General features: G+C 44.0%; 1 protein-coding gene across 1 annotated transcript in view; it reads right to left on the bottom strand.

Moving 5' to 3' along the window:
• LOC119182179 (uncharacterized) overlaps positions 1–15,287 on the bottom strand; it is a 52,690-nt gene that overhangs the window by 14,831 nt on the left and 22,572 nt on the right. Inside the window, exons 4-6 of the mRNA XM_037433265.2 lie at positions 12,882–13,054; positions 10,368–10,466; positions 8,097–8,192 (exon numbers count right to left, since the gene is read on the bottom strand). Of these exons, the coding sequence (XP_037289162.2) occupies positions 8,097–8,192; positions 10,368–10,466; positions 12,882–13,054 (368 nt within the window). The remainder of the gene's footprint in view (positions 1–8,096; positions 8,193–10,367; positions 10,467–12,881; positions 13,055–15,287) is intronic.

The raw sequence follows: 15,287 nt of genomic DNA, 5'->3' as shown, positions 1-15,287 counted from the left end.
CGACTTAGTTGTTATACCCGGTGGAATGACGTCAATGTTGCAGCCTCTAGATGTGTCGCTTAACAAGTCCTTCAAAGCGCATGTCAAGCGCTATTACGCCGAGTGGATGGCCAAAGGCTGCTACGACTTGACGCCGACAGGACGAGTCCGAAGGCCTGATATTGCCCTATTCTGCAAGTGGATTGTCGAGGCATGGAAGGCCATTCCAGGTGAGATGGTGCGAAAAAGTTTCAAGATATGCTGCATCACAAACAACATGGATGGAACCGAAGATGACCTTGTGCATAATACTGAGGACTGCGGCTCAAGTGATAGCTCTAGCGAGAGCAGCGACAGTGAGCGAATTGTGACTGGCCTTGCAGACAGCGTATTCTGCTTGCTAAATAAAGCTTTTTCTGTCTACATATGTGCTATGTTGCTTGAGTAGTAGCTTTTATACAGCCTTTCCTGTATATCAAATGTGCGGGCAATAAGCGAGGATTTTTGTTTTGTTTTTTTTCTCGGTGAGCTGGAAGTGGGGGTGCGGATTATATGCAGGGGCGGGTTATACGCGCAAAAATACGGTATGACACACTCAGCAGGTAGCGGTAGTGACAGACAGACGGACACAAAGACAGCAGACGAACACATGTACGAACACAGACAGATGAACATACCGTATTTTTGCGCGTATAATCCGCACCAAAAACCCAAAAATTTTAGTGCAAAGTGGAGCTGCGAATAATACGCGGGATGTTTCCTATAGTGCTGCTTCACAGCAATGCGTGTTGTGCTGTGAAGCCCCTTAACAGTGTAACGAAGGCTACGGAGGCGGTTTCCGCAAAAGGTGGTGCTGTCTAAGAAATAGAAAGAAAAGGAAGGCATTTTTGCAAAGTGAACAATACCTGTATCTTACCTACGACTTCCCGCAAAAGTTTGAGTTCCATAATAAATAAAGCAGTATTTATTTCAGCAAGGCAAATGAGATAATATAGTGCCTATAGAGATATTATCAGTAAATTTATGTACTACTTTTTGACGCTCTGTTGTTTAGTAGGAGTAGTGCTAAGTCGTGGAAGCCTAAGTCGATCTGTTCTGTCACCATGAGTAGCGCACGGCGGCAGTCCTTCACACGGCACAGCAAAAGCCGTCGCCGAGGAATTCGGAAATCGCGAAGTGGGAAGACGGCAAGATGTGGACAGTCCTGCGTGCGACTGTGGAGAAAGAAGAAAGAGAGCCTACAAGCCGCACCCCGCGACCGTAGGTCATTTCGTGGCCCCAAGACCGGTGCCTACCCTGAGCATTGTACAGCCTTTCCTGTATATCAAATGTGCGGGCAATACGCGAGGATTTTTTTTTAATCTTTCTGAAAGTGGGGGTGCAGATTATATGTAGGGGCGGGTTATACCAGCAAAAATACGGTAACATGCGAAATACATACCATTCGAATTCGATTCGAAATTATTTGATCAATATCACTATTTGCTTCGAACCTAAAATTCACTATTTGCACGAGCCTAATAAAAATGCATTGAAATTTGAAACTCTCTTATCAGTTACCGGCACCCCCCCAAACAAATTGACATTTTACTGCTGTTCATCGTCAGCTCTGCCATGGCCGATTAGAAAAAATGTTCTTCCATCTACAAGCGACACATTGAAAACGATGATAGACCACTGAATAGGAAACGTTGATTGTTGAAGGAAGAGCCAACTTTCCAGTTACCAGCAGAAGTACTGACAGCAAACAGCAGCTTCATGAACTTTAAAAAAAAGAAAAAGATTCCTAAGAATGAGCATGTGAAATAATTATTTGCTAGAGGTAAAGTTGGAAAGCAAATGTATTGTTGTAAACATGCTGTAGGAAGAAGATTGACGAAGGAGACAACAATCTGTGCTGGCGTTCAAATCACGCGCTGCTGCAGCAATTCATGGAGTCGGGCTGCAGTTTATTGTAAAGCAACCCATTTCTCTACTCAACAGAAGGCTTGATTTTCTTCAAGTGTTGCGGAAACTTACGAACAGTGAACAACATCAATGACCGTAGGATAACTGTCTTTCGGCTTACGGATTCAATGTACCAACTTACAACTGCTCAACGGGTAAACGCAACATGGATGCTCTCAAACTGAAGCGTAAATCTGAGAGAGCTCAATCAACACACGTTATAAAGGAGGCAGAACCAACGCTCAAGTAAATAAGTAAGCATTACGGAAGAGGAGCCTTGTATTCTCAACGAAAGCCTCAACCAGCTTCACATCGACTTGAAGGCAACCGACTGCGACATCGTCCTTCTGCTGTCAACCACAAAAGCGGAGGTAGAGTTTGACCGGGTTGCCGATTATAATGATTGAGCCACAACTACGTCAGTGAAACTCAAGTAATGTATACGGCAGTTGCAAGAGTCTCAGAACCGAGACTACCGGCGACACCTAGTGAACGCATTCGACGCATGCCCCAGCTCGCCACTCAACTTCTGAAAATCGACCTCATGAAGTTCGGTGGTCTACTGTCACCATGAACACCTTTTTTGGAGCTGTTTAATCAATTGATTCAGAATAACAGTGGGCTCACCAACGTAGACCGGTTCGCCTACCTACGTTCAGTTCTGACCGGTGATGCGGCATCGGCTGTCGCCGGACTTCCAGCAACGGCAAGCAGCTATTCTGAAGCCCTGGACATTTTAAAACAACGCTTCGCCAAGACCGTCGTCATCATTCAGCCTTGCATGCAGCGACTCATCGACATGTGGCTCATGCAGTCATCCAATGATCGAGGACTTCAAGACCTTTACGACACGGCCCAATTTCGAATGCATGCCCACAAGACTCTCGTAGTATCAGAGGACAATCCACGATGTTCTAACCCATCTTGCTGAAGTCGCTTCTTTACGATATCGCCCTCGATTTCAACAAGACCACTGCAGAACTTGCGAACAGAGGACACCGGCCAGGTGCGGCACGCCCAGGAACAGGAGGCGAGGATTCAGTCTTTACTGCTTTTTACTTCAACAGAAATAGAGGCTCAAGAACAAACAGCCCTGCACATTTCTGTAAGAGAGGATGCATCGAAAAGCCTGGTTAAAGATTCTCGCACTAGCAACATCCTCTTAGCGACATCGATCAACCACGGAGTGTTTGACCTCATCTGTAAAACCAACTCCACGAAAGAACAGATGCTTTTTTTGTGAGGCAAACACCCATAACACAGAGCAGTGCAACTGTCCGATTTCTCTGAAGTAAAAAAAAAAGAGATACTAAATGCAGGTCAATGTTTCCTCTGTACTTTGCAGCATCATTTGGCAAAGAATTGCAGAACGAACATTACATGTACAAAGTGCCATCGATGCCATGCCAAAACAATGTGCGACCCTCGGTTGCTGAATTCGATTAAAAGTCCCCAAGCGTCAACAGTGCCGAGGCAGCGAGAAATGATTGGAACTGGCAGCTTTAGATGGCATGTCTTCCTTCAAACAGCTAATGCTTGGGCAGCCGGACAAGGAAACAAACGCCTAGTTCGAGTTTTCGACGGAGGCAGTCAGCGCAGATTGGTGACGAAGCGATTGGCAGAGGAATTGCGTTATCGAGTACTTTATCACAAGAGCTTTGCCGTAGGATACTTCCGAGGGCAACATGATGAGAGAACTTTCCAGCGCATGCTCGTCACTCTAAGTTCACAGAGTAGTGGAACGCCACAATTGATTGAAGTACTCATCAAGACAAACATCTGTGACCGGTCTAATCCATGACCGCATAAAGACTTCATCGAAAAGCTTGAACAGCAAGGCTATTACTTCTTTGATATTAATCAAGCTGAAAGCCCAAATGTGATCTATGTCTTAATCGGCAGTGACTATTACTAGTCATTTGTCCCTGGAAATATGCAGAATTCGGACAACGGACTCAAAGGCACTGAGATCAACCTTTGATGGATGCTACATGAACCTGCAACCTTTTGCGCTGATGCCACGTATTGCAACAAGGTCATCATACTCAAAGCGTTAGTGACCAACCATAAGATCACAAAAGAGAACTATGGGGACTTAGAAGTCATGAGAATCAGACGCAGAAGCAGTTTCAGTCAAAGATGCGTCCAAGTTTTGATTAGAAGTGAACGAGATACCGTGTGCCTACATGAAGGTAGAGAAGTTGGCTTCGAATCATCTACGCTTTTTTGACACACAGTCTATGCGGCCTCCAGAGTTGCATGTCGGAAAACTAAAAGTATTGACAGCCTTGGCAATGGTACGGCATCCTGACCCCAGCGTATTGTCATCAAATCGGAGGAACGCTGCCAAATTTTCGCAGCGAAGAACCAGAAAGAAACGGCAACAAACCTTCACACCACAAGCAACATCTCGCCTAGACGACACTCTCGGCGTGTTTAACTTTTTCACAGTGAAGATGAAGAACCATGAAGATCAGGAGGTACGAGTCTAAGAAAAGCATGGGGTCATGGATCCTTCCTTGACCAGTGGGCAGAACACAAATGGCTTGCTCCTGAAGACCTAGAATGGCCACAATACTCTACCAACCGCATCACAGCTTGGCTACTACAACATGCCTCCAAGCGCAAGCAAAAGAATGCGTTTAAGGGCACCTTCAATGCAAAAGAAATGATAACTGGCGCAGCATGCCTTCCTGAGAACATTGATTCATAATTCAACAGATGCCTTTCGGAAATGAGAACAACACAAAGCCAAAGACCAATGCACCGTTTACACTGGTTAAGAGCGCCACAGAAACTACCGATTTTTTTGATAATGGAGCTCCGCAGACTATCGGGTGGAGCTACTGTGAAACTGGCCTTTCAGCATCTGTACCTACTGGAATCGAACTTTTTGCAAAATTCTGCATGCAGGGCAGTTCGTTGGAAGAAAATAGACGAAGAAGACGACAATCTGTGCTGGCCTTGAAATCCCGTGCTGCAGCAGCAACCCACAAAGTTGGGCTGCAGTTTATTCTAAATAAACCCCTTTTTCTACTCAACAGGAAGGTCGATTTTCCTAACATGCCACAAACTTTCCAGATTCATAACTCACCCTGGAGAAAATAGAGGTACTGCTTTCAATTTCAACTGCGTGTTGACCTCTTGACTTTTAAATTCAACCTAAAATAAAATGAGTTGACCCGCAATCATGTAAATACTTTATCTATTCTGCTTGGTACTGTCATGTTTGTTGAATAACTACTGCATCCTGTTAACTTTTACATTCTGTAATGATTCTGAGTCACTGATATTGTAATGTCTACCCTTTTTTAACACTTCATATTTCATCTTTTCATTTTATTATTTAGATATCACAGCGTTTGAAACCGTATCGTAGGTAGTAGAAGACTGTCAGGCTGGTTGAAATGTTCTACTCCCACTATCTTTCATGAACAATGCATGAAAATAAATATTTCACTTCATTTTCATTCATTATTATAAATAGAATGCATTCTAGACCCATAATATATTGTAAGTTGAAAGGGTTCCAAGAAGATGTGGTTCAAATTGAACCGTGTTCCAAGTAATCACACTTCAGCCATTTCCAATATAGTTAAACCTGCTTATAACAAACCTTCACATAACAAATTCCTCGATATAACGAAGTTTTTCTACTACCCACTGTTGCTCCGTAGAAGCACATGTATTTGCGACCTTAATATAACGAATTTTCCCCACGAACAAGCTAGGGATTTTACTCCGCATTTTGGTACGAGCATGCATTTTCGGCGACTGCCCCGCCGCCGACAAAGCGCGAAGCGGCGGTGGCGGCGCGCACGGCGCACCAGGTGAGAGCAATCGCTCGTTATGGGGCACGGGTGGGTGAGCTCGAGGCGGGCCTGCACCCCACGAGCCGGCGTGCACGGTTGTGTGTCCCCCCCCCCATCACTCCTAAAAAAAAAAAAGAAAACTACTCTTGCATGTTGGCAGTGCCACGCTTTTATACTCGATGACAACTTTTCTTGGCATTGGAGCGAAGACTATAGAGCCAAATCGCAAACATCCTATCGCCAGTGAATGTAGTTCCACAACAGCGCCCGTATTTTCACCGTGAAATATAGCAGTTCCCTCTTTATTTTCTACGTGAAGGAATTTCAGACAGGACGCAGCTCCCACCATTAAGATAGTCGTATTTACTTTATTTATTCATTGTGACTTCGCGTTTTTGAACGCACGAGAAAGTCCCGCTTTTTTACGTGCATCTCTAACGCTAAGCAGCATCTGCGACTACATGAAACGCTGATTGTGCTCCATCATTTTCCATAGTGTAACGAGACGCGTGCCAAAACGGACGACTTCGCATAGTGTTACATGTGCAAAAGCTCCGCCACCATAGCTTTCCCTTCAGTGCCAAGAAAAGTAGTCGCCGAGTATAGTTAACGTCACATATGCAGGGCCGCGCTGCACATGGAGGGCGCTTTACCGAATAGTTTTCCGCGGTGTCCGTGTCTTCACTCTTCATTTTAAATGCCGTGCATGCATGCACTGTTTCACTGCACGCGCATGGTGCAGCCTCTGATGACGTTAAGCTTTGCTTTTTTTTTTTATTATTGCAATTATATGGACAGTCTCGGCTAGTTTTTTGCCGTCGCCGCCACCATTCACATATATATGAAAACTCAAGAAAGAAAACAGAAGTCCACCCGCACATGGCGCCCAGTTTGCCTCGATGCGCTAACGCGCGCTTATCTCCCCGTGGAAGGAAGGGGGGGTTAGGCACTTGTGCGAGCGTGCTTATCCTTCAATGAAGACAATCGCGTGCCTACGACCGAGACAATTGCGCTTAGTTGCCGGGCACACAAAGATCACTTCACTTGCAGGACAGGCACCGTTTGCAAAAAGAGTGCACTTTTGAAACATTGCAAAGTAACAAGTGGGGCACATTGTTGGTTCGCACTCAATCTGTACCTGTGACTACGTTTCGTGCCTCGTTTTTGTTTAAACAGCGCGTTAAGTGTTGTGCGGTAAATGTTGTTAATTTGCTCTCGTCCTGTATATGTTGTTTTCAAGCATCATTTGTGCATGAGCAGCATATCGCCCGTTTCGATTTGCTTGCTGTTCTCAGCGTTAATTTCAAGTTGTTACTCTCGCATTGCTTCACCCTTGTGATGAAACTGACTTTTCTTTATTTCGGACAACCGTGTCTTCACCGAGGGGATGTCAGATTAGGCATTGATGGAAACTCTCCGAGACTACGGTGAGAATGGATATTCAGAAGTTGACTCGTCACGCGCTTCCGCCTTGCGCCGCGTCGGGAGTTCGCAGGCTGGTAGCTTTCGCGATTAGCCGATTAGATCTGGCAACAACATGACGGCGTGTTGAATGGAATGCAATGAGCACGATAGCAAAAAATTAGAATGTTATAAGAAGTAAGGCTGGCACCCAACTCTTTTGGATCCAATATCGCAGAACTCCTACAAAACGCTGGTGTGAGCAAATACGGCCGCTCCAAGGAGAAGTGCTCTTTTGACACAGTCCTTTCGTGTTGAAACCGTACTGATACTCGCCGTGATAACAAGAACGCCAGCGATCGCGACCACCCTAAAATCCAAGTTCATTATTACTACTCGAGCGATTATCCTCCCCCTCCCCACCTTGTTTCACTCTCATTCAAGAAGGGTGGTTTACTTTCTGTTTGAGCATTCAGTGGCAGTCCTAACACGCGCGAGATGTTATCTTATGCACTTTCCAGGCGATAGGAATGGGCAGATTCATTTGATCTCTGCCTCCGCAGCGCTCGCGCGCTTTTACTCGCTCGTGAAAGTTACGATGCACGAGAAAATGTTATCAATTGGGACTTGTTACGAAACATGGCTACGACAGCAAAAACTCGCCGAAAGCGTCCATATAATTGGTATTGCAATAATAACGCAGTCTTTTATTGTAAAATGAGTGTCTTGGGTTAGCTCTGCTTTCAGATCGCCTTTTCCTTAATTTGCGCGTTTATTTTCCAAATTTTCGTGCTGAACTGCTTATAGCGAAATCCTCTTTATAAAGAATTTTTCTGGGAATTTATGAGTTTCGTTATATCCAGGTTTAACTGTATATCCACATAAGAGCCACAGTGGTCGACCGGAATCGTTCTCACTACTGTCATAGTGCAGGGCATAAAGGAAATGCACACATACCTCTATGCTGAAGGCATGGCGTGATTGCTGCTCCTTCCATTGTATCAAGTGCAAGAACATGGCCGCATACAATGGGTGCAGCTCTTTCAGAGTTTTCTAAAAAAACAAAGCAAGCTTTTTCAGAAAAAAAAAACAGATTTCTTTCTTTCTTTTTTTGCACCCGAACAGCAATGCAGCCCGCATGTTTCTTTCACATAACCTAACCTCACCTAGCCTTACATGTGGGGTGGAAAAAGAAAACAAGTCCCACTCAAGCATTTTTTTTTAGTCATAGTGTTAGCCCTTTGAGGCACTTTGTACATAATTTTGCAGACTTGTTTTTAATAGTGAAGCTGCTAAAGCTGGCCAGTAAGAGGTCTGTTAACAAAATATCCCTCTGCGCCACTGCCAAAGCAAGTGCTGCAGTTTCTGACACGGTGGCTCAGCGACCGTGATTCAACACATTCGGAGTGGTGAGCTTCGAGCATTTTCCGTATCCACCCACCATTGTGTCTTCGCTGCCGCTTATTCAGCCAAGCATACCAGGTCTAATCACTGTCGACATTGCAGTTCCTTTGCTGCAGCACGATGAGCCAAGAACCGACCAGCTTTGACGCGCCAAGCTTTGCATAATTTAGTCCGAAGTTCCTGCGTTATTTTACAGTTGAGTCAACTAGTGGCTAAGAACGAGCGAGATACATTGCAGTTTAGGTGAACTGAACCTCCTGCGTAACAAATGTATCTTAACGGGGCCATAACACCCAATTTCTCAGCATTATCTGTGTTGTGTGGGTTGATCCGTGTATGTTCACAAAAGAGCTGGCAAAATTTAAGTTTACAACAGAATATTTTTATAAACGAGCGAGTGGCCTTAGAGTGGAGCAACAGTGGCATGCTCGCTAGCCGTGACATAAAGAGCCGCTTCCTGGGTGAGCTGCTGCGCGGTCTGCATTTTGAAGCAGGATCCCGTTCCATGGTCGGCTGTCCTTGCAGCTGAGCTTTTTCTGTGTTGTTCAACTTGCTGCTAGAACTAAATGACTTGCAGTGGTTGAAACAATACAAGTGCATCGCCCATGTGGCGCTGCTACTTGAAAAAACCAATTTTAGTCATCGGTCTGACGTCAAAAAGTGTCCTATAAATGTGCTACGCGTATGTGATTTGACACTCCGAATGAACATTTATTGAAACTCCTTGGAGGCAGTGCCATGGTTAAGCATCTCGCATGCTAGCTCACAGTGAAAGCTGTTACGAGATCACAACTCAGGTCATGCGCAGTTGTCCGCCACTGCCATTGTCCGTAACCACGTTGCGCGAAATTAGAATAAAGAACTAGCTCTGATGACATAATGGGGCTCGGAAATGGGTCCACTGGGTGCCAGCCCAGTATTCTACCAGTGAGCCACACCGGTGCTTGGGACATGTTAGCAAACTTGCCTTAGCCAGGCTTGATGTCGAGAAAGCAATTAACTGACACATACCCATTTCAGCCATGATTCCTCCTCCTCGTCAGCCACTGCTTGAACACTAGGCGCAAAATTCCTTGCAAGCGTTTAATGCATACCACACTTTTCAGAAGAATGACGAAAAATAGCATAGCGAATTCCAGACTCCTACACAAAAATCTTATTATTTATGCCGTAGTGGTTATCAAGCAAGCGTGCTAGCAGCAGTTATCTAATGAGTGTGTAGAAAAGACTCTAAAAGGCCGCTCTACTACCTTTCACTGTGATTGTGGTGTGCCTTCCACGCAGGTCTGGCGTTTTTTTTTTTTTTTTACCGGTAACGAATGCAGTCGAGAGAGCTTAAGCGAAGATTTGGCCAAAATGTATATCGTGACTAACCATAGCATACCGTTCGCTTCACCTAGTGTTTACATACGCCTCACTTTACAACAGATAGAAAAACAACAGTTTCAAACCACAGCATTGCCACGACCACTTTCCGTGTTTATTCGAATCCTGGCCGACTGCTTTTTTTTAAACTTTTCTGCATCGAATTACGGGCTCGGTTTAGATACGAGGATCTTGAAAAACTTATGATTTTTCATTGAGAAAAAGTGGTGGACAACTAACGCCAGCCACGTAAGAGTGTAAAATTCAAGCAAAAAACCAGTCATACTGCGGACATTTGTTCCATGTAACCAGCAATTTCGTTTAGTTAAGAGACTTCCGTTTAGTGAGAGTCTACTGTAGTAGCAAGATAATGGTTTTATATCTGTACTACTCACTACATCACAGACTTACTATACGACTATAGCTGAAAACTAATTATGTGAGTAGCATATAGCTTACCTTGAGCAAAGCGCCATCAGGATTCAGCTGCCGGAAGCAGTCGGACCCCGTGGAACTGACGAGGCCTTCCCAGAGGCCAATAGACACAGAGAATGGGACCTGTAGGTAGCAGTAGAAAGTTTAGACACCCAGACAATGCACAGATAGTGAGCACGTGCGAATATTCGAGCACTTCGACTGTTTGAACAAATATTACAGTACTCCAATTCACTTCAACACAATCTTAAATTACTCGAAATTTCAAGTATTTGGAACGAACAAATAGGCGTATGTTTACCGCATTAACTCTCTTGCAAAGGTGGTTTCACTGCTGTGTAGGAGTTCTACGTTGTGAAAACATCTTTAACCAGAAAAACCACACTGCCATGAAACTATTTGAAGGCTACGAGTTTTTTTGCTCCGAGTAGGGAAATTTTTGAAATGTAACACATTTTACTGGTTACCACATAACTTTACTGAAATTCAAATCCCACTAACAGGTGAAGTTTCTCCCACTTCACTTTCAACCAGAAATAGAAAGACGCACATGCACTGTCCCAATTAAAAATTGATTGATTGATATGTGGGGTTTAACGTCCCAAAACCATCATATGATTATGAGAGACGCCGTAGTGGAGGACTCCGGAAATTTTGACCACCTGGGGTTCTTTAACGTGCACCCAAATCTGAGCACACGGGCCTACAACATTTCCGCCTCCATCGGAAATGCAGCCGCCGCAGCCGGGATTCGAACCCGCGACCTGCGGGTCAGCAGCCGAGTACCTTAGCCACTAGACCACCACGGCGGGGCCCCAATTAAAAATCACTGCATTTCAAGCTGCTTGAAGATAATTATGGGGCGAAGCTTTCGGAGGTGATTATTGTGATTAAAGTTGAGATAGTACTGAGACTGATTGTGGTTGTGACACTTATATATTTTTTTATTCAAAGAGATAGTGCCGAGACCGATAGTGATAGAGCGGTGATTCTTCTTTATAGCTGATATGAGGTTCCGAGTTCCGGGTTACGTTTTTACTTCATAATCACAGCTTCATTAGCTATCGTCTTTGGTGTGGAATGTTCTTGTCGGTATTGCCGCCTTGCATCCGCTTCAAGTTGTCTCAACTGCGCATCAGCTTGGCGTTTTTCCCGCTTAGCCTTTGCTTCTTTAGCCCAGGTCTGTGGTGTAGAACTTTGTTGTCGCCGTCGCCTCTGCAATCGCTTCCTTCTCTTTTGTCTTCGTGGTAGCTTCCCGTCGACGGCGACGCTGATACTTAGCACGGCGCGCTTTCCTGCGTTCGTCTTCGTCCATATGAGAGAAGAGATTGTGTGGTATGGAACGTGGTTATATATATATAGCGTTGACAGCAGCGCCATCACATCTACAATTAACCACAGCGCCCTCTGTTGCTTATGAGTTGAAGGTTACATGCAAAACGGTTACCACGAACGCCCTCTGTAGCTTATAAGTTGAAGGTTGCATGGAAAATGGTTCAGAAATGTAAGACAGATGAAGACGTGTTACGGACAGACGGGAGACGGCGGACATCGTGAGGTCTTAAGGAGCTTCGCCCCTAAAAAAAAAACATTGTGCAAGTCAGTTGGTTCACGACAAATACTCATTCTTCTCTGCAATACATGTTATATACTATTCAAATTCAAACAGAAAGTATTTAACGAGATCAGTATTTCTTCCAACCTAAATTTTACTATTTGGGCATGCTTAAGAAAAACCGAACTCGGCGAAATTTTTGTGCCATACATGCATTTGGGTGATTACGGGACGTGTGCCCTGTTGGAGAGCATTCTACGCACGCACACGAGTGCTAGGTAGAAAGTGAAAGATGCCGTGCCAACGTAACCTCAAAACAACGTTCTAGGGGCGGCCACCACCCCCAACGAAGCTCGCCACGTACGCTTGACATGGACAACTCTAATGGAGACTTTGGGTAGATTTTTTCAGGCGTTCTTCCAATGTGAATACTTTTGTTTGCTGTTTTCTTATAACCACAGAACTCGACGACAACAAGCTATCTCTGGCAGCACTATGGCCATCATCACAGATCTTGTCTTACTATACTGGTTAAGCCTTGAGTGTTTAAATCCACGAAATGATTATTTCAATGTCCCCAAATGTCTTACAAAATCTCTTTTAATGTTTCTTTTTTAGAAGTTACAAATGCTTTCTCTTGTGTTTGCAATTTTATTATCTGGTAAAAAATTCATAAAAGCACTATTTTTACTAATATGCACTCACTCTAGAGTTCACCATCATTTCGATATGTCAATGTTTACTCTGTAGAAATGCTGAGCACATATTTAAAATTAGCCAGCTTGAGGTCACAAACACAGCAAGTTTGCATGAAAATTCAACAAAACTTATTTTAAAACTTGAAAGCACTCGGTGCTCTGGATGTCATTCACAAAAAAGGTCTAACGTCAACTTTGCGAATAGAGGACTCCGTATAAGTTACCATGTTTCACTGAATAATAAAAGTACTGCTTTCTTTCAAATGTTTCTTGGAATGTCGTCACCTTGCGCACTCCAGCCATGAAGTCCAACGCCGTTCCGTTGAGCTGCCTGTTCAACAAGTGCTGTGCCTGTCCGTAGACGAATTTCGGCTTGATGGCCAATGCAACTTCTTTGGCAAATGCTGTCATCGCTTCTAAGTTGGCTGGCTTGTGGTCAAACATCCCCGGCTGCACCCCTGCAAGGTGTACGCAATTTCTGTACACAACCTTGAGCGTCCTGTTTTGTCAGTTACGGGTTCGCAAATAGCAATGACTACAATGCGTAATTATATTTCCTATTGAAATACTTATGCGACATGTGAAGCGTACAGTCTATATATATATATATATATATATACACACACACACACACACACATACTCAAACTTTGCAATAACGACGTTGAAGGGGAGCCACAATTATTTCGTTACATCGATTATAACAGTCATGCAAAGAAGGAAACAAGGAAACTGCCTCGTGGCCTGATGTACCGCTGTGCGACCACGCCTGCCACGGAAATAAACTAAGTCAAATCTTAATAATTCGAACTTTCGGGTAATTCAAACTCACGCTGAGGTCCCGTCAAAGCTATGTGTATTTCAATGGGGGAAAACACCCTGTAATTCGAACGTGCAAGCACTTGCGACGATTAATTCAAACATACCGCGCTCCAAAAACGCTCCCAGCACCATGCCCAACCCCGCGGTGGCACCTCTCAACGCTGCGCGCAAAGAAGGAAAAGAAGAAATGACTGTGGCGGATTGTTTGCTCTCTCTCAAATGCCGATCTGCGACGAACGTGCCTGTTCCACGCATCTCCCTTTTCTATCTCTGCCCGTAGAGACCCTTCTTTCAAGGCAGCACGCAGAAAGAGGTTAAAAAAAAAAAAGCTGTCGTGAAGGGTCCTCCTTTCTTGGTGCAGAGGGTAGCAGCCATGGTAGCAGCAGAGAAGCAGTCGTTGCCGTCGTGAGTGGGAAATCGCTTTTCACCGCAGTATAGTGGCAAGAATGCCTAGCCACTGTACTAGCCACTGTAACCGCGGTGCCGCTTCCCGGTCATGTGACCCACTGAGCGCTTCCTCAATCTACAGTGGCTAGAATCTTCTCCGCTGGCTGTGTGAGGAGGACGTATCTCTCGGCGGCGCGGGTCGTGGCTGTAAGATCAGCACGGGAGTTTCGAAAAAGCAGGGCCGAACGAGCGTCAAACTCCGCAGAAAACAATATACTTAAAACACTTCGGCCTGGTTTTTCTATAAACTATTTGATAAACTAATTTAGTTCGTTATATTCATTTACCGGTCAATTTTACTTTGTTACGAGGTTTAAAATGCATGGTTCTCAGAGGATGAGAATTTTCAAGAGAAATTTCATTTACTTTGTTATATTCATTGTTTCGTTATATCCAGTAATGTTAAAAAAAGTTTTGAGTGTGTATATATATATATATATATATATATATGCATATGTCTGTCTTTTATATTTGCTTGCCCCATGTTTCTGATCATACTCACACTTGTATTCAGTTGCGTTGCCTAGCATTGAATCTTCATATGTCCAGTGATCTTTATTACCCTGATGTTGCTTTATTTGTTCTTGTTTAGAGTTTATTTTATGTACTACCCACTTTTCTCGGTAAAGCTATGTGTAATTGAGGCTATAATCAATTAAAAGAAACAACGTTCATCGTGAAATGTGGCCACTACATTGTAGTTTCGTTTGCACAATTGTGCATGATATATTTTCTGGACAATACGCTTTTCTTTTTGCGAATCGAACAGTACACATAAACGTTATCCTACTTGATCCAATATTGTTAACTTTAATTCTTTTATTTTCCTCACTCATATCCTATTGGATAATACACTGTCACTATTCATAGCCCGCAAGGCCACAGAAGGAAAACGAAGCGAGCAACACGAGCAGCTTCTGGACTTCTGAGGAAGACGACATTGGCGCATCTGCTCTAGTGAATCTATACAGCTTTGCCATTTTCATTGTAAATGTAAACTTGTGTCTGGTTTTTCCGTTGCTACAATGCCTTTACAAATGACTGATATGATCACATTTCCTACATGACACTGTAAAATGCAATCTCAGAAGTGGGCTTTCACTGGCATTTACAAAAATCGTAGCATTCATATTTCAGCATACCAGATTAACCGCTTGACCATTCTTGACAAGTATGGCTTGTCTGCTCGAGATACCTGCCTGTGGGTCTCTTGAACAAGACTCGTTCATTTCCAAGCTAGTTTGCTTGTTCACACACAGCCGTTGCTTTGAAATTTCTCTTATTCTAACCACCATTAGCAAGTTCTATTCGCAAATTTTGTTTAAAAATGTTGTCTAGTGAAGGCGACAAGTGGATTACTTGTGCATCGTTGTTAAAAAGACACATTTCATCATTGGAAAACTCTTCAGATGCTAATTATTCA

This window comes from Rhipicephalus microplus, chromosome 6 (assembly GCF_043290135.1).
Source record: "Rhipicephalus microplus isolate Deutch F79 chromosome 6, USDA_Rmic, whole genome shotgun sequence".
Lineage (NCBI taxonomy): Eukaryota > Metazoa > Arthropoda > Arachnida > Ixodida > Ixodidae > Rhipicephalus > Rhipicephalus microplus.
Note: the sequence above shows the minus strand (reverse complement) of the source record. Positions and strands in the feature narration are given on the sequence as shown.